At 42.5% G+C, this 27,265-nt stretch overlaps 1 protein-coding gene across 1 annotated transcript; it reads left to right on the top strand.

Moving 5' to 3' along the window:
* Positions 1-24,182, top strand: dap1 (Death-associated protein 1). The gene is given in 4 exon segments (NM_001141583.1): positions 1-153; positions 2,850-2,952; positions 14,866-14,908; positions 23,124-24,182. Coding segments are annotated over 4 exon segments (321 nt in total). The 5' UTR covers positions 1-98; the 3' UTR covers positions 23,244-24,182.
* Positions 24,183-27,265: the final 3,083 nt, after the last annotated feature.

The following is a 27,265-nucleotide window of genomic DNA, read 5'->3' as shown; positions in this document are numbered from 1 at the left end:
AACTGGACTGAAGTCGACTGCTGCTGTTTACCCCAGAAAAGAAAAGGAATAGCTATTTAAACGACTGTTTTCACGCTTCCGACAGATATTAGTTAGATATGTCTTCGCCGCCGAAGGAGAAAATCGAGACCAAAGGAGGACACCTCCCGGCTGGTATTGAACCTTATGTTGCTTTTTTAAAACGCAAGCAACATCGCTTTTTGTATTCATGGTTCAGCTGACGTATCACGGCATATGCATTAGGCCCATGTCAATAATTGCATTTGACAACGTTAGTTAGATATACATACATTTCAAGTAGACTAACATGTGTGTACTCTAACATGTGCTGCTGTTGAACAATATCGTATAGTTTAGCAATTAAATCAGTTTGTTTTTCTGTCGTTATGTCCTATTTCCCGGATGACGTGCCATATTGTAACGTTAGCTAAACGCCTGATCCACACCACGCCTATCGAATACGACTTAATCTTGCAAGACAATTTGATAGACGTTACCAATGCTAGATTTCCTGAGTGCCATTAAAGCTATATATTTGATTATAGCTTAGTATCGTGGAAGCTACCTGTAAAAGTCTGTGGGAAATCTGATAACGCCTAAGGAGTACGTGGACAGAAAGTAGGGCACGATAGTATGCCATAATTGCCAGAAGACACTGTTTCCTCCCATTACGCATGTTTACACTGGGCTGCACTGGGGTCAGTACGCAATTAGGAGTTACATTAACACCAAGGAGCGGTGCACGATATGGGTCGAAAAGCATACCTCAGTGCAGGAATGGGATTAGCCCATGATCATGACGCTCAGTTACATTACACATGAGTCACTGGACAAAGGTGTCTTCTATATGCGGGAGTTTTAAGAGCCAGGGGAGTTTTCTTAAGAGCCGTGACTCTGAACATTAAGGTGATACACCTTTTATAGGTTTAGGATTCCCACATAGCCACATTTCCATGTTACAGCGCTTGTTTAGGGAAAAGACGACCTGTGTGAATTAGGAAGACAATGTGGACTACCTGTACTAATTAGCTATCTGCGTTTCTGAACGTCTGTGCTGTGTGTAAACGAAAGACAGACCCCACACAGCTCTTGAGTGGCACAGTGGTGTAAGACACTGCATCTCAGGGCAAGAGGCGTCACTACAGACCCTGGTTTGATCCCGGGCTGTATCACAACCGGCCATGATCTGGAGTCCCATTGGGCGGCGCGCAATTGGCCCAACGTTGTCTGGGTTTGGACGGGATAGGCCGTCATTGTAAAATACAAATTTGTTCTTAACTGACTTGCCAAGTTAAATAAAATTAAAGTGTTGTCACTGAAAAATACTGTTTACTGTTAAAACCGGTTAAATCAGTGTACAGTATGTGTGTATTTTGATTTTGTGAAATTATTTTGATCTGATATGAAAGTAGAGGGATATGTTTCTAGAACCGTACTGCAATTGAGAATCAATTCACGTTTAGATGGAGTATTTGGGTTTGATTTTCAAGGGGGACCAGCACAAACTGTAGGCCTATGCACTCACTACTGTAAAGGCGTCCATATGCTTCCCAGCCGAAACTGTTCGTAAGAGTTTGTGCATATATTATGACAACATTTTGTGACGTTTTGGACTTCGGCAAGGTTTTTTTGGTTGTTCAGGGGGGCACTTTTTTTTCTTGATAAGCCGAAGTCGGTATCTGAAGTCTACGCCTCTTTGTCGGTGATTGATCAACAGTAGGGATTCTTCAATACATTTATTTAGTATTTATTTAACTCATATTTTACCAGGTAAGTTGACTGAAAAAACGCTCATTTACAGCAACGAGTCTTTATTGTCATTCAATGAGATGACTCATTTTCATGCAATTTTTTTCATTGTGAAATACTGCACCAAACATCTTAGTTAGATGTAAAATTGAGTCACTAAGATCTTCTCTGCAAAAACATCAAAATTAATGACAGATTTACTGAGTTATCTTAGATTAATTCAGACAATTTTGAGGAAGTGTATACTGGCTACGGTGTCTCAAAATGGACAAACAGAACTATTGCTGCTTTTTCAAATTTTTCAAACAAAGGTCTTTTAAGGGAGTATGTGAGCACACTCGTTTATGCACCAGACGAACTGAAGCATGCTGACGCCTTAAATCGCTCTGGATTAGAGCGCCTGCTAAATGTAAAAAAATATATGTATTTCAGCATGATATGAGTGCAATCAGTCTTCATTCTAGGTCACAAGCTATCTACTGTATGTCCTTTAAATTACACTGATTGGCCTGTCGCCCAGTTAGGCTATCTGTCTGTCTGTGGTTTATTTAACTGCTTTGGTGAAGGACATTTTCATTTTTCCTGAGCCTTTTATCTACCCTGTACCCTAATGCAGAGCTTCCCAAACTCAGTCCTGGGGATGGTTTTGTCTAGAAGGGATACAGCTTTTGTCAAAATTGACTTTTCATAGCAAGTGTAGGACAATCTACGCAGCAGGTTAGGAAAATTAACGTTTTGGGTTTAGAGTTGATGCGTTGATTATTTGAAACAGCTGTGTAGTGCTAGGACCAAACACTAAATGTGCACCCTTTGGGGTCCCCAGGACCGAGTTTGGGAAAGGTATCTGCTATCCGGGATCCTTGGGACGTCCCTACCCTAAACCCTTACCTAACCCTTAACTTAACCATTTTAAATGTCAACTTCAATGGGGTAGGGACGTCCCAAGGGTCCCGGATAGTATGGACCGTTTGGTAGAAGCTGTCCTAATGTGTGTCAACATGCATGTGGTGTGTGTTTGTTAATATGTTACAGTTTTAGTGTTTTAATGTGTAACCGTCCTAGTGTGTAGCTAATTGCGTGTCTGTGTGTGTGTGTGACAGTAAAGGCAGGGGGGATGAGGATAGTGCAGAAGCACCAGGGAGCAGCTCCACCTGAGACCCCTCCCATCAAAGATGAGGACGAGGACTTTGTGGAGGAACCTAGGTAACACACACACTAAACTTTGACCTGTGGCCTCTGAATAGCATGCCAGAACACTCTTGCTTCTTTTATTATCAATACACACACACACACACAGAGTCCTAATGTTTCATTTTTAAAACTGGTGAGAACATTCTACAAACAAGCCAATTACCCTCTAATTCACCAAATAACCCGTGATTGGCCGGTAGCTGTACTAGAGGAGAAAACAACCAGGTCTGATACTATCTGTTCAACAAGGTGAGGGCCACCTTGTTTTACTTAGATGGTTGTTATCGCCTACTGTTTAGTGGTTTTTCTGAACATGTGTCTGAGGCTTCATTAATGTGTTGTGTATGTCTGAGGCTATACTGAATGTTGGGTAAATGCATGGTGCTTTACACCCCCGCTAAGTTCCGCTCTGCGTCTCCACTCTTGCGAAATGTCTGTTTATACAGGTGAAATATTCCCACCACACTACCTGTGTGTGTGTGTGTGTGTGTGTGTGTGTGTGTGTGCGCTTCTTTGTGCGTACGTGCACGCGTCTGTTGAGTGTACTCTGCAAAGACAACCGAACGGTTGAACAACCTGTTGAGTTCTATGGAATCATTCAAACTCAGCTAGTCTTGTATTTTATTAGGATCCCCTTAGTTCCTGCCAAGGCAGCCACTACTCTTCCTGGGGTCCAAACAGGAACAACACAACAAAACAATAGTCTGCATCATTAATACAACCATACATTACACAATACATTGTGCGCTATACAAAGGTACACTGCTCCACCAATACAAGTGTACGCTATAACATTTTATAATATTACAACAATAAAATGTTAGTGTGTGCTGATGTCCTTAAAAGCAAACAAGATCTGTCGTTAGGTCTGGAAAAGTAAAGAGGGCAAGAGGTTTAGAGTATTGGAATGCACCCGGCAGGGTGTGCCCTCTACTGAGCCTGTCTAGAGAAGACTTTCCTATTCAGGAGTGTAGTAGTCACATGATTTCTCTTGACTCTGCAGTGGTCTGACCGACAACAAACTCTCTGTCTATCTTTTAATGGAACTTGTATACAATATGTACTGTAATTAATTTACATTTCTGTAGTACTCTGGAGGAACTTTTCTCAGAGAGACCGACAGACACAGAGACATACATACACACACACACAGTTGTAGTCGGAAGTTTACATACACTTAGGTTGGAGTCATTAAAGCTCGTTTTTCAACCACTCCACAAATTTCTTGTTAACAAACTATAGTTTTGGCAAGTCGGTTAGTACATCTACTTTGTGCATGACACAAGTAAATTTTCCAACAATTGTTAACAGATAGATTATTTCACTTAGAGTGAATTACAGTGGGGCAAAAAAGTATTTAGTCAGCCACCAATTGTGCAAGTTCTCCCACTTAAAAAGATGAGAGAGGCCTGTAATTTTCATCATAGGTACACGTCAACTATGACAGACAAAATTAGAAAATAAATTCCAGAAAATCACATTGTAGGATTTTTTATGAATTTATTTGCAAATTATGGTGGAAAACAAGTATTTGGTCACCTAGAAACAAGCAAGATTTCTGGCTCTCACAGACCTGTAACTTCTTCTTTAAGAGGCTCCTCTGTCCTCCACTCGTTACATGTATTAATGGCACCTGTTTGAACTTGTTATCAGTATAAAAGACACCTGTCCACAACCTCAAACAGTCACACTCCAAACTCCACTATGGCCAAGACCAAAGAGCTGTCAAAGGACACCAGAAACAAAATTGTAGACCTGCACCAGGCTGGGAAGACTGAATCTGCAATAGGTAAGCAGCTTGGTTTGAAGAAATCAACTGTGGGAGCAATTATTAGGAAATGGAAGACATACAAGACCACTGATAATCTTCCTCGATCTGGGGCTCCACGCAAGGTCTCACCCCGTGGGGTCAAAATGATCACAAGAACGGTGAGCAAAAATCCCAGAACCACACGGGGGGACCTAGTGAATGACCTGCAGAGAGCTGGGACCAAAGTAACAAAGCCTACCATCAGTAACACACTACGCCGCCAGGGACTCAAATCCTGCAGTGCCAGACGTGTCCCCCTGCTTAAGCCAGTACATGTCCAGGACTGTCTGAAGTTTGCTAGAGAGCATTTGGATGATCCAGAAGAGGATTGGGAGAATGTCATATGGTCAGATGAAACCAAAATATAACTTTTTGGTAAAAACTCAACTCGTCGTGTTTGGAGGACAAAGAATGCTGAGTTGCATCCAAAGACCACCATACCTACTGTGAAGCATGGGGGTGGAAACATCATGCTTTGGGGCTGTTTTTCTGCAAAGGGACCAGGACGACTGATCCGTGTAAAGGAAAGAATGAATGGGGCCATGTATCGTGAGATTTTTGAGTGAAAAACCTCCTTCCATCAGCAAGGGCATTGAAGATGAAATGTGGCTGGGTCTTTCAGCATGACAATGATCCCAAACACACCGCCCGGGCAACGAAGGAGTGGCTTCGTAAGAAGCATTTCAAGGTCCTGGAGTGGCCTAGCCAGTCTCCAGATCTCAACCCCATAGAAAATCTTTGGAGGGAGTTGAAAGTCCGTGTTGCCCAGCGACAGCCCCAAAACATCACTGCTCTAGAGGAGATCTGCATGGAGGAATGGGCCAAAATACCAGCAACAGTGTGTGAAAACCTTGTGAAGACTTAGAGAAAACGTTTGACCTGTGTCATTGCCAACAAAGGGAATATAACAAAGTATTGAGAAACTTTTGTTATTGAACAAATACTTATTTTCCACCATAATTTGCAAATAAATTCATAAAAAATCCTACAATGTGATTTTCTGGATTTTTTTCTAATTTTGTCTGTCATTAGTTGAAGTGTACCTATGATGAAAATTACAGGCCTTTCTCATCTTTTTAAGTGGGAGAACTTGCACAATTGGTGGCTGACTAAATACTTTTTTGCCCCACTGTATATCACAATTGCAATGGGTCAGAAGTTTACATACACTAAGTTGACTGTGCCTTTAAACAGCTTGGAAAATTCCAGAAAATGATGTCATGGGTTTAGAAGCTTCTGATAGGCTAATTGACATAATTTGAGTCAATTGGAGGTGTACCTGTGGATGTATTTCAAGGCCTACCTTCAAACTCAGTGCCTCTTTGCTTGACATCATGGGAAAATCTAAAGAAATCAGCCAAGACCTCAGAAAGAATTGTAGACCTCCACAAGTCTGGTTCATCCTTGGGAGCAGTTTCCAAACGCCTGAAGGTACCACGTTCATCTGTACAAACAATAGTACACAGTATAAACACCATGGGACCACACAGCTGTCATACCGCTCAGGAAGGAGACGCATTCTGTCTCCTAGAGATGAACGTACTTTGGTGCGAAAAGTGCAAATCCATCCCAGAACAACAGCAAAGGACCTTGTGAAGATGCTTGAGGAAACGGGTACGAAAAAGGGTGAGGCTTGCAAGCTGAAGAACACCATGCCAACCGTGTAGCACGGGGGTGGCAGCATCATGTTGTGGGAGTGCTTTGCTGCAGGGGGACTGGTGCACTTCAAAAAATAGATGGCTTCATGAGGGAGGAATATTATGTAGATATATTGAAACAACATCTCAAGACATCAGTCAGGAAGTTAAAGCTTGGTCGCAAATGGGTCTTCCAAAGGGACAATGACCCCAAGCATACTTCTAAAGTTGTGGCAAACTGGCTTAAGGACAACAAAGTCAAGGTATTGGAGTGGCCATCACAAAACCCTGACCTCAATCCTGTAGAAAATGTGTGGGCAGAACTGAAAAAGCGTGTGCGAGCAAGGAGGCCTTCAAACCTGACTCAGTTACACCAGCTGTCAGGAGGAATGGGTCAAAATTCACCCAACTTATTGTGGGAAGCTTGTGTAAGGCTACCTAAAACGTTTGACCCAAGTTAAACAATTTCAAGGCAATGCTACCAAATAATAATTGAGTGTATGTAAACTTCTGACCCACTGGGAATGTGATGAAAGAAATAAAAGCTGAAATAATGAATTCTCTCTTATTTCACATTCTTAAAATAAAGTGGTGATCCTAACTGACCTAAGACAGGGAATTTTTACTTGGATTAAATGTCAGGAATTGTGAATAACTGAGTTTAAATGTATTTGGCTAAGGTGTATGTAAACTTCTGACTTCAACTGTACATACACTACCGTTCAAAAGTTTGGGGTCACTTAGAAATGTCCTTGTTTTTGAAAGGAAAGCACATGTTTTTTGTCCATTAAAATAACATCAAATTGATCAGAAATACAGTGTAGACATTGTTAATGTTGTAAATGACTATTGTAGCTGGGAACGGCTTATTTCTTTTTAGATTTTTTGGGGTGGAATATCTACATGGGCGTACAGAGGCCCATTATCAGCAACCATCACTCCTGTGTTGCAATGGCACGTTGTTAGCTAATCCAAGTTTATCATTTTAAAAAGCTAATTGATCATTAGAAAACCCTTTTTTTTTTTTTTCTTCAATTATGTTAGCACAGCTGAAAACTGTTGTGCTGATTTAAAGAAGAAATAAAACTGGCCGCCTTTTAGACTAGTTGAGTATCTGGAGCATCAGCATTTGTGGGTTCGATTACAGGCTCAAAATGGCCAGAAACAAATAACTTTCTTCTGAAACTCGTCAGTCTATTCTTTTTCTGAGAAATTAAGTATATTCCATTTGAGAAACTGAAGATCACGTACAACGCTGTGTACTACTCCCTTCACAGAACAGCGCAAACTGGCTCTAACCAGAATAGAAAGAGTAGTGGAAGGCCCCGGTGCACAACTGAGCAAGAGCACAAGTACATTGGAGTGTCTAGTTTGAGAAGCAGATGCCTCACAAGTCTTCAACTGGCAGCTTCATTATAAATAGTACCCGCAAAACACCAGTCTCAATGTCAACAGTGAAGAGGCAACTCCGGGATGCTGGCCTTCAAGGCAGAGTTGCAAAGAAAAAGCCATATCTGACTGGCCAATAAAAGATTAAGATGGGCAAAAGAATACAGACACTGGAAAGAGGAACTCCGCCTAGAAGGCCAGCGTCCCGGAGTCGCCTCTTCACTGACATTGAGACTGGTGTTTTGCGGGTACTATTTATAATGAAGCTGCCAGTTGAAGACTTGTGAGGCATCTGCTTCTCAAACTAGAGACTCCAATGTACTTGTGCTCTTGCTCAGTTGTGCACCGGGGCCTTCCACTACTCTTTCTATTCTGGTTAGAGCCAGTTTGCGCTGTTCTGTGAAGGGAGTAGTACACAGCATTGTACGAGATCTTCAGTTTCTTGGCAATTTCTCGCATGGAATAGCCATAATTTCTCAGAACAAGAATAGGCTGACGAGTTTCAAAATAAAGTTATTTGTTTCTGGCCATTTTGAGCCTGTAATCCAACCCACAAATGCTGACGCTCCAGATACTCAGCTAGTCTAAAGAAGCAATAAAACTGGCCGCCTTTAATCAGAACAACAGTTTTCAGCTGTGCTAATATAATTGCAAAAGGGTTTTCTAATGATCAATTAGCCTTTTAAATTGATAAACTTGGATTAGCTAACACAACGTGCCATTGGAACACAGGAGTGATGGTTGCGGATAATGGGCCTCTGTACGCCTATGTAGACAACATTAACAATGTCTACACTGTGTTTCTGATCAATTTGATGTTATTTTAATGGACCAAAAAAATAGCTTTTCCTTCAAAAACAAGGACATTTTTAAGTGACCCCAAACTTTTGAACGTGTGTGTGGTGGTAGAGGAGGAGAGTGGTTGCTGTGTGGTAGCTGGACCACAGAGAGAGGCTTACCTTCCATCCTGGCCTAGAGGGAGGCTGCCATAATGGCTTCGGGTTCTCTCTGGAGAGATCAGAGGCGGCTGTGAATCTGCCCGTGTGAAATGCAGTAGAAATCCCCACTGATGCATGCAACTTGGCTCTTGCCCTAGTTCTGGCACAAGCTGTCGCTCATTAAAGAGCAAGTTTAGAGTGTGTGCATGTGTGTGTCCACCTGCTCTCGACAGTGGGCAGGTGGATTCTGTGTAAATGTGGAGCGGAGTCGCCAAGGGAACGCCTGTCACATACAATTTAGACCTCTAAGATGGATGGGAGGAGAGAGAGCGAGAGATGGACAGACTGAGTGGGGGGTAGAGAGGCTTGGTTCGCTCTCCCAGTCCAAGTAAATCTTGAACTGTTGAAGCCAGTCAGGAAGTTGACAGTGAAGTCAACAGAGCTTTTTCACCATGGTCAACTCCGCTCTGCCACAAACACTTCCTGGTCTTCTGGGACCGGTTGCACCAGTTGGGCGTAAAAAAAATTTGGCCTTAAATGATTGGTCAAATGTTTTGCACAACCAAAAATATGACTAGTCGTTGCTTCATCGTTCATGAGATTTGACGCTTCATAATGATGTTTGGTATGCTGCGCCTGTTACTAAGCTGTTACCATCCTCGTGGCAAAATTTACACTGTTTGTAAAGTGCGCTCTGCCCGTAAAGTATACACTTCACACATAATTTTGTAAAGCTCACCACATACATTTTGTTAACCAACTGGATGAATCGATAAATTATTACTGTGAGAATGACTATCAATGAGTGACCAGAATATTCCAATAAAATAGGCTAATGCCATTGAAGGCATGTATCAAATCTTTACTTACTGCAACTCCTAAAGTCATCAGTTTCTTTCTTTTTTTGGTGTTAAATCATTTTCCAGCGTGTGGTCAGCTATAATTTCATCACCGTATTTGATTGGGCCAGCACCATTGCGCTGATTTGAGACAAGCATGGGGACTCGTCTCAATAACTCACTCAATGGTAGATCTCCATGTTGATATTTATCTAAGTTAAGGTGAGTGCTCATGATGATATGGTCTGCTCATTAGTTTTTTATTTAACCTTTTTTTAACTAGGCAAGACGGTTAAGAACAAATTCTTATTTACAATGACAGCCTACCAAAAGGCCCACTGCGGGGGCAGGGATTCAAAATAAAAATGAGACACTACATGGCCAGAAGTATATGTGGATTCGGCTATTTCAGCCACACCCGTTGCTGACTAGTATAAAATTGAGCACACAGCCATGCAATCTCCATAGACAAACATTGGCAGGAGAATGGCCCACACTGAAGAGCTCAGTGACTTTCAACGTGGCACCGTCATAGGATGCCACCTTTCCACCAAGTCAGTTCGTCAAATTGCTGCCCGGGTCAACTGTAAGTGCTGTTATTGTGAAGTGGAAACATCTAGGAGCAACAATGGCTCAGCCATGCAGTGGTAGGCCACACAAGCGCACAGAACGGGACCGCCAAGTGCTGTAGTGTGTAAAAATCGCCTGTCCTCGGTTGCAACATTCACTACCGAGTTCCAAACTGCCTCTGGAAGCAACGTTGGCACAAGAACTGTTCGTCGGGAGCTTCATGAAATGGGTTTGAATTGAAATGCCGACTACGAACCAGGCCTAATCGTCTAACATCAGTGTCCGACCTCACTAATGCTCTTGTGGCTGAATAGAAGCAAGTCCCCACAGCAATGTTCCAACATCTAGTGGAAAGCCTTCCCAGAAGAGTGGAGGCTGTTATAGCAACGAAGGGGGAACCAACTCCATATTAATACCCATGATTTTGGAATGAGATGTTCGACGAGCAGGTGTCCACATACTTTTAGTGTATGTGGTTGTTCCACCTAGCTACGTTAAGATGAATGCACTAACTGTAAGTCGCTCTGGAGAAGAGAGTCTGTTTAGATGACTAAAATGTAAAAACGTAGTGGATCATTTTGCTCTTCACTGGTTTAGGGCTAACAGTAGCTTATATCCCAGTACAAAGCCATTTGACTTGTCTGTTAATCAATCAATGTGATGATGTTTCACTGAGTCGCCGTCTGTAGGCTGTATTTGGTTATTTGATAAGTGGAGGTGGCTCATCTATTCATTTGTTCAACCATCACTGATCAGACACATGTAGCATGCTATAATGTAGCGTAAATCAATTGTATTATTTTGCTATTGACACGTATAGGCAACTCCAAAAACCTGCGGAGGTTGTGAAATATGAACACTAACCTCTCTCTCTAAAGATACAACTGTTTCTATATCATATGTTGACGTAATAATAAAGAACCAAAAAGAAGTGGGCCCCCACCCAGCCAACATGTCTCCATCCAGGGGTACAGATTCCACATTTGGAGGAGGCAAAAGGCCACCCTCCAGATCGCAAGGCATTATTGTGAAATATTGGAGTATGGACATGCCATCTTCATTCCCAGTTACATTGTTTTTCAATTCTGTGCCAAATAGAAATAGTGTGAGCAGTAATAGGACCGAAGCGTAGTTTACATTGTTTAGGGGTTATATCAGTGTAGACCACCTCTCCCAGGGCAATACGAGACACCACTTTTCTCTCTATACTCAGCTAGGGGGCAGAAGAATCATGTCTCAACCAATTTTGGATGGAGCGAAACACTAGTGCCTGGAAATACAATTTTAAAGTTGGCTACGGCTAGTCCTATGTCTTTTGCTTTTTGTAAGTTTAATTTTTATCTGGGATCGCTTACCATGCCAAATACATTTTGAAAGCACACTGAATTTTATACCAATAGCCAGATGAGGGAACAATGGGTGTCATTGAAGTACAGAAATTCAACTGTGGCAAAATATAAATGTTGACAGTAGATATTCTGCCGTTTAACACTAGAACCGCTTGGCCTCGAGGGACCCCCCTCAAGCTAATGAGCAGTCAATCTGACCGTGTAATTAATACATATATGCTATCACAAAAATAATCATTTGGTTCTGTTTATAAAGGTCTTGGGTAATGTTAGAATATGAAAATATATATATTTAAATGAACACAATAGCATTTTCATGAGTTTTACTTTAGGCAGTATGTAAAAATAAATGTAAACTAAACACATTCAAGTATTCCATTTTTATTTGTGGAGTGCCTTTTTTACAACTATGAATCAAAAAGCAAATCTGTTGAATTGCGGTAATGTTGTCTTTAAATATTGACTAAAATACCAAAAATATCCCAACCTAAGATGCACGGTCAGCAAGACGCACAATCAAATGAAAAATCAGGAGCCTAAACACCATTATAAGCACCAAATGTACTTAATAAATTGAAAATCAGCACAGAAGCAATAATGGCATTAAATGAATGTGTCGATATGACCGCAGTCAATTATTGTCTGCTAGTGCTTAATGGTGTGTCTTCACACAATGTCATCTGTTGGAGCATGTCACATAAACAACGAAATCTGGTGAGTGCGTTGTTGTTGTTTTGAGATGTAGAGCCTGCTCTCTGATGACATTTTGTGCAGATAATCGTCCCGTAGCATTGTCACCGGCTTGTTCTATCTAAATGGTGCCGTCCCTTCCTGTCTCAGTTTTATTTGGTGGTTGTGTGGTCGCGTTCTCGCTTTTTTTGCGCTCAGGCCTCGGAGGTGTAGGTTAAAGCTCAGGCTGACGAGGCTCAGGCTGACGAGGCTCAGGCTGACGAGGCTCAGGCTGACGAGTGGAGAATGAGCGCCGCAGGTTCTGCTGTCAGGAGGAGGGGGGGGGGGGCAATGGGGGGGGGAAACGTTTTAAAAATGACATGCCCTCCTTAAACTGGTTATAACTTCATTTCTGTTGTGATATTAAGATTCTATCACTGACAGTGTGTTACATACACTTATTTAAGAAAAGTCAAGGACTGAGGGGGGCATGACTTTAAAAATGGCAGAGTAATGACAATGCATTTAATTTTGTAAAGTGGTTTCTTGCATCAAACACAACATGTAAGTTAAAGCGGGTACAGCCTCAGTGATCACAGTGAACGAGCACTGGAAGTTGCACAGTTTGTGCTCATCACAACTGAAATTGGAGGGAACAATGGAAATAGAGCCTGTGACCTGACTTCCTCTTTTGGACGTTAACATGGCGACACTCCATCTTAACTCCTCTTTCACATTTCTGGATTGATTGAACAGTGCAGAAGTTATTTTTTGGGGGTCAAGACCAGTATGTAGGGGATGTAGTTTTAGGCTTTTCTTTTAGCCTTGCTACGTTAGGTTAGTCGTTAACTTCTTGACAAGGTCGCGGGTGTTGTACCATGGATGCTAGCTACAATATGTAGACGACCTTAAGTGTGTATGTTACTTTATGTCTCCCTGTAGCCCTGCCCAAACTTCCAGAGGTAGTGGCTGAGGACAGCATTTTACCTCCTGTAATAGTTCTGCTGTTACACTAGACCGGACTCGTTTCTCATGTCAAGGTCCATGTCTACCTCGGAATAATCCCGCTTACTCTCTCTCATTCCTTCCCTCTCAATGCTTTTCCTCTCTCTCTCTCATTCCTTCCCTCTCAACCCTTTTCCTCTCTCTCTCATTCCTTCCCTCTCAATCCTTTTCCTCTCTCTCTCTCATTCCTTCCCTCTCAATCCTTTTCCTCTCTCTCTCTCATTCCTTCCCTCTCAACGCTTTTCCTCTCTCTCATTCCTTCCCTCTCAATCCTTTTCCTCTCTCTCTCATTCCTTCCCTCTCAATGCTTTTCCTCTCTCTCTCTCATTCCTTCCCTCTCAACGCTTTTCCTCTCTCTCTCTCTCATTCCTTCCCTCTCAATTCTTTTCCTCTCTCTCTCATTCCTTCCCTCTCAACCCTTTTCCTCTCTCTCTCTCATTCCTTCCCTCTCAACCCTTTTCCTCTCTCTCTCTCATTCCTTCCCTCTCAATCCTTTTCCTCTCTCTCTCTCATTCCTTCCCTCTCAATGCTTTTCCTCTCTCTCTCTCATTCCTTCCCTCTCAACCCTTTTCCTCTCTCTCTCTCATTCCTTCCCTCTCAACCCTTTTCCTCTCTCTCTCTCATTCCTTCCCTCTCAACCCTTTTCCTCTCTCTCTCATTCCTTCCCTCTCAACCCTTTTCCTCTCTCTCTCATTCCTTCCCTCTCAACCCTTTTCCTCTCTCTCTCATTCCTTCCCTCTCAACCCTTTTCCTCTCTCTCTCATTCCTTCCCTCTCAATGCTTTTCCTCTCTCTCTCTCATTCCTTCCCTCTCAATGCTTTTCCTCTCTCTCTCTCATTCCTTCCCTCTCAATGCTTTTCCTCTCTCTCTCTCATTCCTTCCCTCTCAACCCTTTTCCTCTCTCTCTCTCATTCCTTCCCTCTCAACCCTTTTCCTCTCTCTCTCTCATTCCTTCCCTCTCAACCCTTTTCCTCTCTCTCTCTCATTCCTTCCCTCTCAACCCTTTTCCTCTCTCTCTCTCATTCCTTCCCTCTCAACCCTTTTCCTCTCTCTCTCTCATTCCTTCCCTCTCAACCCTTTTCCTCTCTCTCTCTCATTCCTTCCCTCTCAACCCTTTTCCTCTCTCTCTCTCATTCCTTCCCTCTCAATCCTTTTCCTCTCTCTCTCTCATTCCTTCCCTCTCAATCCTTTTCCTCTCTCTCTCTCATTCCTTCCCTCTCAATCCTTTTCCTCTCTCTCTCTCATTCCTTCCCTCTCAACCCTTTTCCTCTCTCTCTGCTCCAAAGGTGTGTTCTCACCCCTCCCTCCTGTCTGCTGTTTGAGTTGCAGTGTAGATCCAGACCAGGATTGATGGTAGTCATTTAGCAGGTTGGCAGGCAGGTCCACAGCACCACGATACTGTGGCTGAGCTCAGGGCTCTCTCTCCTCTGTTCTCTCTCTCCTCTGTTCTCTCTCTCTCTCTGCAGTCTCTCCCTCTGGAGTCTATACTCGGCCAGGATGCTTCTTTCCTTATAACACACTCACTGTTCAATGGGATCAAACAGAAGCAATTTCTGTTCCTGTCTTTGTAACATCCTGAAAAGAAAGTCGATGGTCAGTGGTTTTGATATTGACACTGACGTTTCATCTCAACAAAATGTAATTTTGTCCCGTCAGAGTATTGACATGGAGATAGTCTGTTTTTTTTTAACTTCACTCTCTTTCTGTCTCTCTGTCTAGCCCACCAAAGCCCACTGTGGTCGTTTCAGGAGTGGTTACAAAGGTAAGTGGTCACACACCTTAGCCCACCCCTTTCCACTCATACGCCATACTGACCCCCCCTGTCTAAGCTCACCCCCCTGTGGTTCCTACTTACCGTCTGTACCTTTTTTAATCCTCTGTCTGTTATTACACCTGCAGGCTGTGACTAGCTCTCTGGCTCTACCCCCAGTCTTTCTTTAACACGCCTGCAGGCCCTTTACCTCTCTGGCTCTACCCCCAGTCTTTCCATGTGTCCTCCAACACGCCTGCAGGCCCTTTACCTCTCTGGCTCTACCCCCAGTCTTTCCATGTGTCCTCCAACACGCCTGCAGGCCCTTTACCTCTCTGGCTCTACCCCCAGTCTTTCCATGTGTCCTCCAACACGCCTGCAGGCCCTTTACCTCTCTGGCTCTACCCCCAGTCTTTCCATGTGTCCTCCAACACGCCTGCAGGCCCTTTACCTCTCTGGCTCTACCCCCAGTCTTTCCATGTATCCCCCAACACGCCTGCAGGCCCTTTACCTCTCTGGCTCTACCCCCAGTCTTTCCATGTATCCCCCAACACGCCTGCAGGCTGCGACAGGCCTTAATTAAAGCCTGGTGAACCAGGGGGCAGCTGTACAGATGACTTTATATTCTCCCACTGAGATGACCTTGGAGAGAGGAGCTACATCTCCCTGATAGATCTGAGGCAGTAAGGCTAGCCTTTATCTGTTGAGGTTTGGTGAACTAGGGGTTAACACGGTCTAGATTCCACTCCAATTATATTGCATTCCTATGGAGAGAGATCTCTCTCAAACACTAAATTTCTCTCTCTCTTCCTGCGTTACTGTCTTTTCTGGTTGCCAGCCATTTTAATTCTGCATCATTAAAGTATCAATATGTAACTTTTTGGGCGACCTGAATAAATACACATAGAAATGCGAGTTGTAGATCTGTCATTCTACTTGAAAGCAAGTCTAATACCCTGACTACACCGCTCGCATCGCTTGCGCGAGCGTTGCAAAATAAATGTAGAAATCTGTTATTCAGTTATTGCACCCACACTGCTCGCGTGCGCCAACGAGCGTCTGCGTTGCCAAAGGCTAAAATAGAACAAATTAGCTAGCAAGTACTAGCTAAATTGCCATAAATGTTTTTTTTAAATATTTTAACCTGTGTGTCGTTATCGCGTTTGGTGGGGGGGACAAAATACATTTATGCACGACGGCGCGCGCGTGCAGCCGGTTTGGGTTCCGTGTAAGAAGTGGTAGATCTGTTCTATGTGCGATATTTCTATGCTTCCCGTTCTTTTGTGTCTTTCACTTTCGGTTTTGTTCACCAGCTTCAAACTGCTGAAACAACAATATTTTTGCTTTAAGTAAATATATTTCACAGCGGTTTAGATGGTACAATAAATCTCTACACTATACTGAACAGAAATATAAACGCAACATGTAAAGTGTTGGTCCCATGTTTCATGAGGTGAAATAAAATATCCCAGAACTTTTCCATAAACACAAATAGCTTATTTCTCTCAAATGTTGTGCCCAAATTTGTTTAATCCCTGTTATTGAGCATTTGTCCTTTACCAAGATAATCCATCCACCGGACAGGTGTGGCATATCAAGAAGCTGATAAAACAGCATGCTCATTACACAGGTGTACCTTGTGCTGGGGACAAAGGCCACACTAAAATGTGCAGTTTTGTCACACAATGCCACAGATGTCTCAAGTTTGTGCAATTGGCATGCTGACTGCAGAAATGTCCATCAGAGCTGTTGCCAGATAATTGAATGTTAATTTCTCTACCATAAGCTGCCTCAAATGACATTTTAGAGAATTTGGCAGTATGTCCAACCGACCTCACAACCGCAGACCACGTGTAACCATGCCAGCCCAGGACCTTCATTTCCGGCTTCTTCACCTGCAGGATCTTCTGATACCAGCCACCCGGACAGCTGATGAAACTGAAGAATTATTGCACAAACTGTCAGAAACCGTCTCAGGGAAACTCGTTGCCCTCACCAGGGCCTTGTCCTGAATGCAGTTGGGCGTCAAAACTGACTTCAGTGGGCAAATGCTCACCTTCGATGGTCAGTGGCACGCTGGAGAAGTGTGCTCTTCATGGATGAATCCCGGTTTGAACTGTACCGGGCAGCTGGCAGACAGCTTGGATGGCGTCGTGTGGGCGAGCGGTTTGCTGATGTCAACATTGTAAACAGTGTGCTCAATGGTATGGGCAGGCATAAGCTTTACACTATTCCTGGAAGCTGAAATTGTTCCAGATCTTCCATGGCCTGCATACTCACCAGATATGTCACCCATTGAGTATGTTTGGGATGCTCTGGATCAATGTGTACAGCAGTGGTGTGTTCCAGTTCCCTCCAATAATCAGCAAAATTGCACAGCCATTGTAGGTAACTTAACCTCCGCCACACTCATCCTCAACACAGGGGTGTGTGCTTAGTCCTGCAGCCCCAACCACATCGATGGGGTTGCAGTGGAGCGGGTCAAGAGCTTCAAGTTCCTCAGTGTCCACATCCATTAAGGACTTAAAATGGTCCACACACGATTTGGCACTACAGAGGGTGGTGCGGACAGCCCAGTACCTGGGGCTGAGCTCTCCGCCATCCAGGACCTCTATATCAGGCGGTGTAAAACGGAGGCCCGGAAAATCATTAGACTCAAGCCACCTAAGCCATAAACTCTTCTCACTGCTTTTGCACGGTACCGGTGCTTCAAGTCTTACACCAACAGGCTCCTAAACAGCTTCTGTTCCCAAGCCAAATAGCTAACTAAATAGCTAACTAAATAGCTAACTAAATAGCTAACTCAATAGCTAGATGGACTATCTGAGTTGACCTTTGTATTTCATTTTTCTCTATGGACACTGACACTCCAACACACACACTTCTTCATAATTTGCTCACACACACACAATATGCAAATACAGTGCCTTCAGAAAGTATTCATACCCCTTGACTTTTTCAAAATGTTGTGTTACAGCCTGAATTTAAAAGGGATTAAATTGAGATTGTGTTCACTGGCCTACACACAATACTCATAATACTCAATGTCAAAGTGGAATGATATTTTTACAAATTAATAAAAAATTAAAAGTTGAAATGTCTTGAGTCAAAGTATTCAACCCCTTTGCTTAAAGTCCCATAATAAGTTACATGGACTCACTCTGTGTACAATAATAGTGTTTCACATGATTTTTGAATGACAAGCTCCTCGCTGTACCCTACACATACTTTTGGCCATGTCGTGTAATTGTATGTGGACACCCCTTCAAATGTGTGGATTAGGCTATTTCAGCCAAACCTGTTGCAGACAGGTGTATAAAATCGAGCACACAGCCATGCAATCTCCATAGATAAATATTGGCAGTAGAATGGCCCGTACTGAAGAGCTCAGTGACTTCCAACGTGGCACCATCATAAGATGCCACTTTTCCAACAAGTCAGTTTGTAGAATTTCTGCCCTTCTAGAGCTGCCCCGGTCAACTAAGTGATGTTATTGTGAAGTGGAAACGTCTAGGAGCAACAACGGCTCAGCTGCGAAGTGGTAGGCCACACAAGCTCACAGAACGGGACCGCCGAGTGCTGAAGCGCGCAGCGCATAAAAATTGTCTGTCCTCGGTTGCAACACTCACTACAAAGTTCCAAACTGACTCTGGAAGCAACGTCAGCACAATAACTGTTCGCCGGGAGCTTCATGAAATGGGTTTCCATGGCCGAGTAGCTGCACACAAGCCTAAGATCAGCATGCACAATGCCAAGCGTCGGCTGGAGTGGTGTAAAGCATGCCGCCATTTGGATTCTAGAGCAGTGGAAATGTGTGATGGATCACGCTTCACCATCTGGCAGTCCGACGGACAAATCTGGCTTTGTCAGATGCCAGGAGAACGCTACCTGGCTGAATTCATAGTGCCAACTGTAAAGTCTGGTGGAGGAGGAATAATGGTCTGGGGCTGTTTTTTCATGGTTCTGGCTAGGCCCCTTAGTTCCAGTAAAGGGAAATCTTAACGCTACAGCATACAATGACATTCTAGAAGATTCTGTGCTTCCAACTTTGTGGCAACAGTTTGGGGAAGGCCCTTTTTTTGTTGTTTTTGTTTCGGCATAATTCCCCAGTGCACAAAGCGAGGACCATACGGAAATGGTTTGTCGATCGGTGTGGATGAACTTGACTGGCTTCCACAGAGCCCTAATCTCAACTCGATCGAACACCTTTGGGATGAATTGGAACGCCGACTGTGAGCCAGGCCTAATCGCCCAACATCAGTGCCCAACCTCACTAATGCTCTTGTAGCTGAATGGAAGCAATGTTGCAACATCTAGTGGAAATTCTTCCCAGGAGAGTGGAGGCTGTTATAGCAGCAAAGGGGGGGACCAACTCCATATTAATGCCCATGATTTTGGAATGAGATGTTCGAGCATAATACTTTTGGCCATGTACAATTATCTGTAAGGTCTGTCAGTCGTGCAGTGATTTTCAAACACAGATTCAACCACACAGGTCAGGGAGGTTTTCCAATGTTTTGCAAAAAAGGGCACCTATTGGTAGATGGGTGAAAATAATACTTTAATCTTGAAGTATTGAATTACATTTTGGATGGGGTATCAATACACCCAGTCACTACAAAGATACAGGCGTCCTTCCTAACTCCGTTGCCGGAGAGGAAGGAAACCGCTCAGGTATTTCACCATGAAGCCAATGGTGATTTTAAAACAGAGTTTAATGGCTGTGATAGGAGAAAATTGAAGATGGATTAACAACATTGTAGTTACTCCACAATACTAACTTAATGAAAAGAAGCCTGTCCAGAATAAAAAATATTGTAAAACATGCATCCTGTTTGCAATAAGGCTATAGTAATACAAAGTGTTATGTTTGGGGAAAATACAACACTACACTGAGTGCCACTTCATATTTTCAGGCGTGGTGGTGGCTGCATCATGTTATCGGTATGCTTGTCATTGGCAAGGACTACGGAGCTTTTTTGGGGGATAAAAAATAAATGGAATAAAGCTAAGCACAGGTAAAATCCTAGAGGAAAACATGGTTCAGTCTGCTTTCCACCAGACAATGGGAGACAAATGCACCTTTCAGCAGGACAATGACTTAAAACACAAGGCCAAATATACACTGGAGTTGCTTACCAAGATAATATTGAATTCTCCTGAGTGGCCTAATTACAGTTTTGCCTTAAATCATCTTAAAAATCTTTGGCAAGACTTGAAAATGTGACTCGTTTCAGGAAACTAGGCTTATGTCGCGGGTCACTACTTCACAAGAGAGCCATTTGAATGTAAACTTTAGCAACCTTCCGGGTAGCCATGGTTGGCTGAGATAATGAGTGGGCTGGACATGCTGAGAGATGAGTTAGGATTGGTCTGCCATATAACACGCTTCTGTATATTTGAGCTGGTCATTATGTGTAGGTAATCCTGTCTAATGTGGCATTTTTAAAGATGTATCGTGTAGTGGAACTGCATAAGTGTTGCTCTCCACTTTCTGGAGGACCAGGTCTTGAAGTCAGTGGAATTAGAGTATGATAGCTAAGGAGATGGAGAAAATACCTGTCTCCAGATTACATCTTCAAACTAAGGGCAACCATGGCATCCATGTCAGGGAGAAGCATCCATCTATGACGTATACGGGTAAGATAGTCTAGCTAGCTACGTTTTCAGATATTACACGTTTCTAATTGAGTCATTTTCATTTCAAGTTAAAATGTACTGTTAGCTAGCTAGCTAACCTTACGTGAATGATCTTATTATTTGTATCTCAGAGCCATTTGCTTGGCTAGTTATACCCTAATGTTAGCTAGCTGACATTGAACCAGGTTGGTTAGCTACCTGCAGATTCATGCAGGGTAGTAACGTCATGAGTTGGGATTATGGTTCATTGTTTACCTAGATAGCTACAAGTCTTAACAAAAGACTCCACTATGCAAGTAACCATTTCAATATAATGTTTATGATGTCACTGCGACAACTGTTGATAGATGTACAGTAGCTGGGAAATTCACTCTGGCTATCTACTCTGATTTCTGAGTGTGCCAGAGTGTAGAATAACTGACAAATTTACGAAAGCTCGACACCCGTTGAATATGGCCGGTGTCAGTAAACGGCAAAAAAAGCGTAAGTTGTTGCCAGCAGCACAGTTGAAGTCACCAATGCTCTAGATAACATAAAAACAGCCTAACCAGCTCTGCTAGGGAGAGTAAAATGGTCAGTGAGCTGTTCTCTCATTTTGTGTCTGGAAGTAGCTAGCCAACGTTAGCCAGTTAGCTTGAGTGCTTGACTGTTGTTAGTACAGAACGCTCGGATCAATCCTTAAAGAGATGGGTGGGGCTAAAGCTTAAGAGGGTGTGAACAATGCTGAATGGGTGTAGACAAAGAGCTCTCCAGTAGGTACCAAAACAACATTCAAAGGGGTTACAAGTTTAGCAACTTTCAAAGCAGAATTAGTTTCCGGTTGTTCCTCAAATGCAGTGTATGATATACCATTCTGTAGCTCTGTGTGTCTGATTTTATCCAATGTAAATAAATACATTTGCAAACAATTCTAAAAACATATTTTCACTTTGTCAGTATGGGTTTTTGTGTGTCTGCGTGGGATTTTTGGGGGTGGAATCCATTTTGAATTCAGGCTGTAACAACATAATTTACACTGACTCTACACACATGCACACCCACTCACATACAATTATCATATATGCTTCTGCTACTCTGTTTATCATATATCCTGATGCCTAGTCACCTTACCCTATACATATCTACCTCTAACAATCCAGTATCCCTGCACATTGTAAATATGGTACTGGAACTGGCTGACCCTGTGTATAGTATGCTTACTTGTGTTATTTTTATTTCTTGTGTGTTTTATGTTATTTCTAGTGCTACATTGATATTGATTATTGCGTTGTTGGGTTGAGTGTGCAAGAAAGCCATTTCACTGTACTTGTGAATGTAACATTTAAAACTTGAAACTATCAAACTTCTATATGTATCCCCATCCTGACCTATAATTTACAATATGAGTGAACTAGTTTTCCTTCCAAATGTTGGAATGGTGTGGGCGTACCCCAACAGAATGGTGTGGGCGTACCCCAACAGAATGGTGTGGGCGTACCCCAACAGAATGGTGTGGGCGTACCCCAACAGAATGGTGTGGGCGTACCCCAACAGAATGGTGTGGGCGTACCCCAACAGAATGGTGTGGGCGTACACCGGTCATTAAAAATATTCATGCGTATAGACTGCTGATTGGCCAGGTCATCCTCTGAGAGAGAAGTTTGAGGTGGGGTTTTTAAAATTATAATTTTTTTTAAATCCAATGCTTTGGCCACAAACGAATATAGAATGAGTCAACAACATTATTTGGGTATGAGTTAACAGAATATGGACTTTTTAAAAGTGAGATTTTCACTGGACAGTTACTTTATGGGGCGGCAGGGTAGCCTAGTGGTTAGAGCGTTGGGCTAGTAACCGAAAGGTTGCAAGTTCAAATCCCCGAGCTGATAAGGTACAAATCTGTCGTTCTGCCCCTGAACAAGGCAGTTAACCCACTGTTCCTGGGCCGTCATTGAAAATAAGAATTTGTTCTTAACTGACTTGTCTAGTTAAATAAAGGTAAAATAAAATGTATGACTTTCTGGGAATGAAACACAACATAGACCGTCAACAAAGATTTCCCTATAGAGTTTAGACTACATACTAGTTAGTTTTTATCGTACCAGCTCCAGTTGTGTATAAGGGGGTTCAGAGTGATGAGATGCCCAGATGTAGGCCTCCTAACCTGGGTAACGAGGTCTGTCACCTCCCTGGCTTCTAGATCTAATACCTCAGCTGCCTGAATTGTTTTCAATAGGGGTTATGGTCAAAAAGAGATTTGCCTTCTTGAACATTACAAAACTCAGACATGGCACATAAAACACTGCAGTTTTGCCTGGAGTGTGTGTGTGTGTGTGTGTGTGTGTGTGTGTGTGTGTTCTCTAGCCTCAGATATTCTGACTTCACTACTGTAACACAACTGTTATCTATAGCCTTGTTTACACTTGCAGTTTTTGAATTGACTCAAATAGAAATGCTCTGTATAAATGGTCTGGAATCAGATTGAGGAAAATATGAATATTAGTGGTAACAAAAAAATGCATTTCAACGAATTCTGAGATTCTGTGTGTGCGAGTGCCTCTATTCTGTAACATAGCTGTACTAAGTGTCTGTGTGGTTCTGTTCCCAGGGTGATAAGGACTTCACCCCTGCAGCGGCCCAGGTAGCTCACCAGAAGCCCCAGCCATCTATCACCAAGATGCCCCAGAACCAGCACCTCACTCAGCACATTCACCAGCCCCGCAAGTGAGGCTACCACCAAGTTTACCCTCCCTCCACTAACTCTGCTACAACTGGCCTCGCAAGTAATCACCACAAACACAGATCTACGATCAGTTTTGTGTTTACCCCGTCCAATGCTTAAGTAAAGATTTGAGGAAGGGAAGCTGATCCTAGATCTGTGCCTAAGGGAAAGCCAACGCAATGTGATCAATGTACCACAGCAGCCTTCCGACCAACCCAACAACCAATCACAAGCCAGAGATGAGCTCAAGCTCCTGCTTTCCCGCCACAACTGTCCTCACAGACCATAGTAGCCAGAAAGCAGCTTCTTAAGCCTGCACCCCACCAATTATGTGAAAGAAATGGTGTGGAACCACAGAAATCAACCAATCAAAGAACTACAGAAACCCAATCAAGCATGTACCCAATCTTCAAGTGCTCAGGTTACCAGGGCAACCCTTGTTAAGCATTCCATATGATTCCATTTCCTCTTTGTTCTTAACTTTCTATGAACAAAGAACCTGTCATCATAGAAAATGATAGAGGCCTCTAGTTGCCTAAAGGCAGCCTTTGCATGGGCAGCGAAGGCCTTCCACCATTTTTAATGTAGTCAATTGAGTGGGACATCCAACTTCATTGGCTGATCCCTCCTGGTGACCCTGTTGGAGTCATGTCCAACTGGGTCATCAGGAGGGATGAGCCAATCGTGACGAAGAAAACTGACAACTTCAAAATTGAGATTAGGGTTGAGGTGCTATAATGGCACAGATACAAGATGAGTCTCTCTATGGTTGTCATAGACCACACACACACAATATCCCATTTATGCCAGGTGTTGTTCATGTCAACTATAATTTCAGACTTTATTTAATCAAGAAGGATTTTTAGTTTATAAAGTGTAAAAAAAATTCCTTAGTCTGTGAATGGACTTAGGTGTGGTTGTCATAATAAATACAGATTTAACTTTAAAATCATTGTTTTATGTCTTCAATGTTACTGGGTAATTATGTCATTTTGTGTTGTGTATTAACCTTAGTGACCTGCATATACAGTACCAGTCAAAAGTTTGGACACCTACTCATTCTAAAGTTTTTCTTTATTTTTTACTATTTTCTACATTGTAGAATAATAGTGAAGACATTAATACTATGAAATAATACACATGGAATCATGTTATATACGAAAAGTGTTAAATCAATATTTTTTATATTTCAGATTCTTCAAAGTAGCCACTCTTTGCCTTGACAGCTTTGCACTCTCTTGACATTCAACCAGCTTCATGATGTAATCACCTGGAATGCTTTTCCAACAGTCTTGAAGGCGCTCCAACATATGTTGAGCACTTGTTGGCTGCTTTTCCTTCACTCTGCGGTCCAACTCATCCCAACCCATCTCAATTGGGTTGAGGTCGGGTGATTATGGAGGCCAGGTCATCTGATGCAGCACTCCATCACTCTCCTTCTTGGTCAAATAGCCCTTACACAGCCTGGAGGTGTGTTTTGGGTCATTGTCCTGTTGAAAAACAAATGACAAATAAGTGCAAATGTCGTGGAAAATTGTCTTAAAAGTAACACTCTTACAAGAACTTGTAAATTCAATATAGACTTTAATACAAAGTAGCAAAGCCGAGCTGGTCCGCGGAACAACTGACTTTCTCAGGCCCCAGCTCTGCTTTTATGCACATACAATACATCCTTTATGTAAATGAAGAAAAACCCTTTATGCTTTCTGCCACCATTATCTTTCAATCCTATGGATAACGCCCACATCTGAGGATAACGCCCATATCTGCTCTTATTTCTAACATAATGGTGGCCAAACTTTCCTCACGTGGATATAAAATGAATGCATGCATCGCATGCTTACCCTTACTCATTTGTCCTTGTTATCTTTACTTATGGTTAGGTGTTTATCTCCTCCTCCCTTCATTAATGTATCTCTGTTTTTCCTTCCCTCAGCACATTCTCTTTTCTCCCACATAAATCCCTCCTCTGGGACTAATTAGTCCCACACAAAACATGATTAACCAGGAGAATTTAAGGATAGGGGTAATAACAATAATAACAATAATAATAATCCAACAGCCGGTAAGTGTGTGGAACGGAATGTGAACAGATAAAACGTGATCATACTCTGGACCAAACATCTCAGATCCCCTCACATGGATCGGAGTAAAAGATCCAGTCAAAGTTAAAATTGGCAATGAGGATATATATGTGACAAATTAATATACTATGAGGATACACATGACAGATGAATATGTTATGAGGAAGCATGAGCATGTAGTACAAAGCCCTGCCTGAGGTTGTCTCAGCTATGTAGAATATATGAAATAATACAAAGAGTTATATCAAGAAAAGAAATAATAAACATAATAAGAATAATTAAAAGGTAATGCATGAATATATTGCAATATACGAATAATATATGAATAATATAATATATGATTAATATATAAATCTGAACAAGGCCCAAACGATCAAAAATAAAAATTACAAACATCATTCCAAAATGAGACATTCTAACACGATCCTCCCTCGCGGACACCTCTCTGACATGTACTGAGCACATATTACTCATGACTGCTAGAAGATTAAGGACATGGTCCGTAGACACTTGTAACCGGAAACATCCTCTGTTACCTAACGTATAATACATGTTCATCATTTTAGGAAGGCAAAACTAACTTTTAATTAAAGAAAAGCATACATTTATATATGTATGAAACCAATGGAACAGACATAAAAGACAACATATACTTTAGGCCTGTTCAGAGTTATACCAGGAGTTATGTCCTAGGGGCACACTCCTCATCTGCACAAATAGGACAATCCCCTCTTTGGCACATTGCACAAAAGAAAGGTTCGGGATGATGGAAATGTCCATTAATGTCAGCTTGGGAGCACCACTTGCAACGCCTAGGTTTTGGACATTTTTTGTGTACATGAACAATCACTAATTCACCAGAATCGGGTTTTGTGCCATACACCGGAAACCCACCAGGTCGCCAGTCATGGCACTCATAACCTCTTCCACGGATCACCTCATGGAGACAGTTAGGGTTTCCAAAAGGACAATCAAGGGGACCTCCAACAGCATTGCAAGGGTTCCCATACTTATTTGTATAATGTCCAGGGTTGCCTGGGACAGGATTGACTACGATAGGTGGATCCAAAATATGATCCTTAAACTTGATTCTTAACCTCCTTTTTCGTTCAGGGTTGACTCCACGCACCGACATCTGCTTAACCGCAGTCTTGACCACGATTGATTTAACTAAAGGTAACACACAGCAAAACACAACGCCTAATGCCACTAGGCCTCCACCCACCATGATGGCCAGCCTAGTAAACATAGCGCCCCATTTTCCTAAGGCCAGGTCCAACCAATCCCAGACATGAGAATCAGACCCAGCATTCGCTTTCACTTCTGTTCTTAACCCTTTAAGTTTATTCATAGCTAGGGAAAATGTTCCATTAGGTGCAGTGTTATTGGGAATAAAGGTACAACACGCATCTCCATACATTACACAAACTCCCCCCTTCTCCGCTAAGAGCCAGTTGAGAGCTTCCCTGTTTTGCCATGTCATCTGGCTTGTGGCCTTTACCTGTTCTCCTAAAGCTGTCAAAGCAGAGTCTGTATAATTTATAAATCTTTGTTGGTTATAATATATATAATTAATCCACTCTAAGTTCTTATTGGGTGTGACCCACAAAAATATAGATTCAAACCCAGATTTAACCTCATCCCTGGCTTTAAACTCATTGGGCACACCCCTGGGTTGTCCAATTGAATCAAGGTATACTTTAGGATCCGATTCATATTCTCTCTTAGTTCTAGTTTTAGCGTGCTCCACCTGGGGTATTTTAATAATGGCAACTTGTTGGACTGCTCTGACTAACGCACACAACCCAATCCATCCTTCAGGAAGAACATTCAGAAGTTTGTTTTTCCCACACATCCAAAAACTATCAGCAATACCTCTATCTTGGTTCTTTAACATGGTAAGAGATGGTGCAACCTGAGTAATGCCGCCACACGACCCCTTCC

The sequence above is a fragment of the Salmo salar genome, chromosome 29, assembly GCF_965601325.2.
Source record: "Salmo salar chromosome 29, fSalSal1, whole genome shotgun sequence".
Classification (NCBI taxonomy): domain Eukaryota; kingdom Metazoa; phylum Chordata; class Actinopteri; order Salmoniformes; family Salmonidae; genus Salmo; species Salmo salar.
This window is presented reverse-complemented; position numbering and strand designations above follow the sequence as displayed.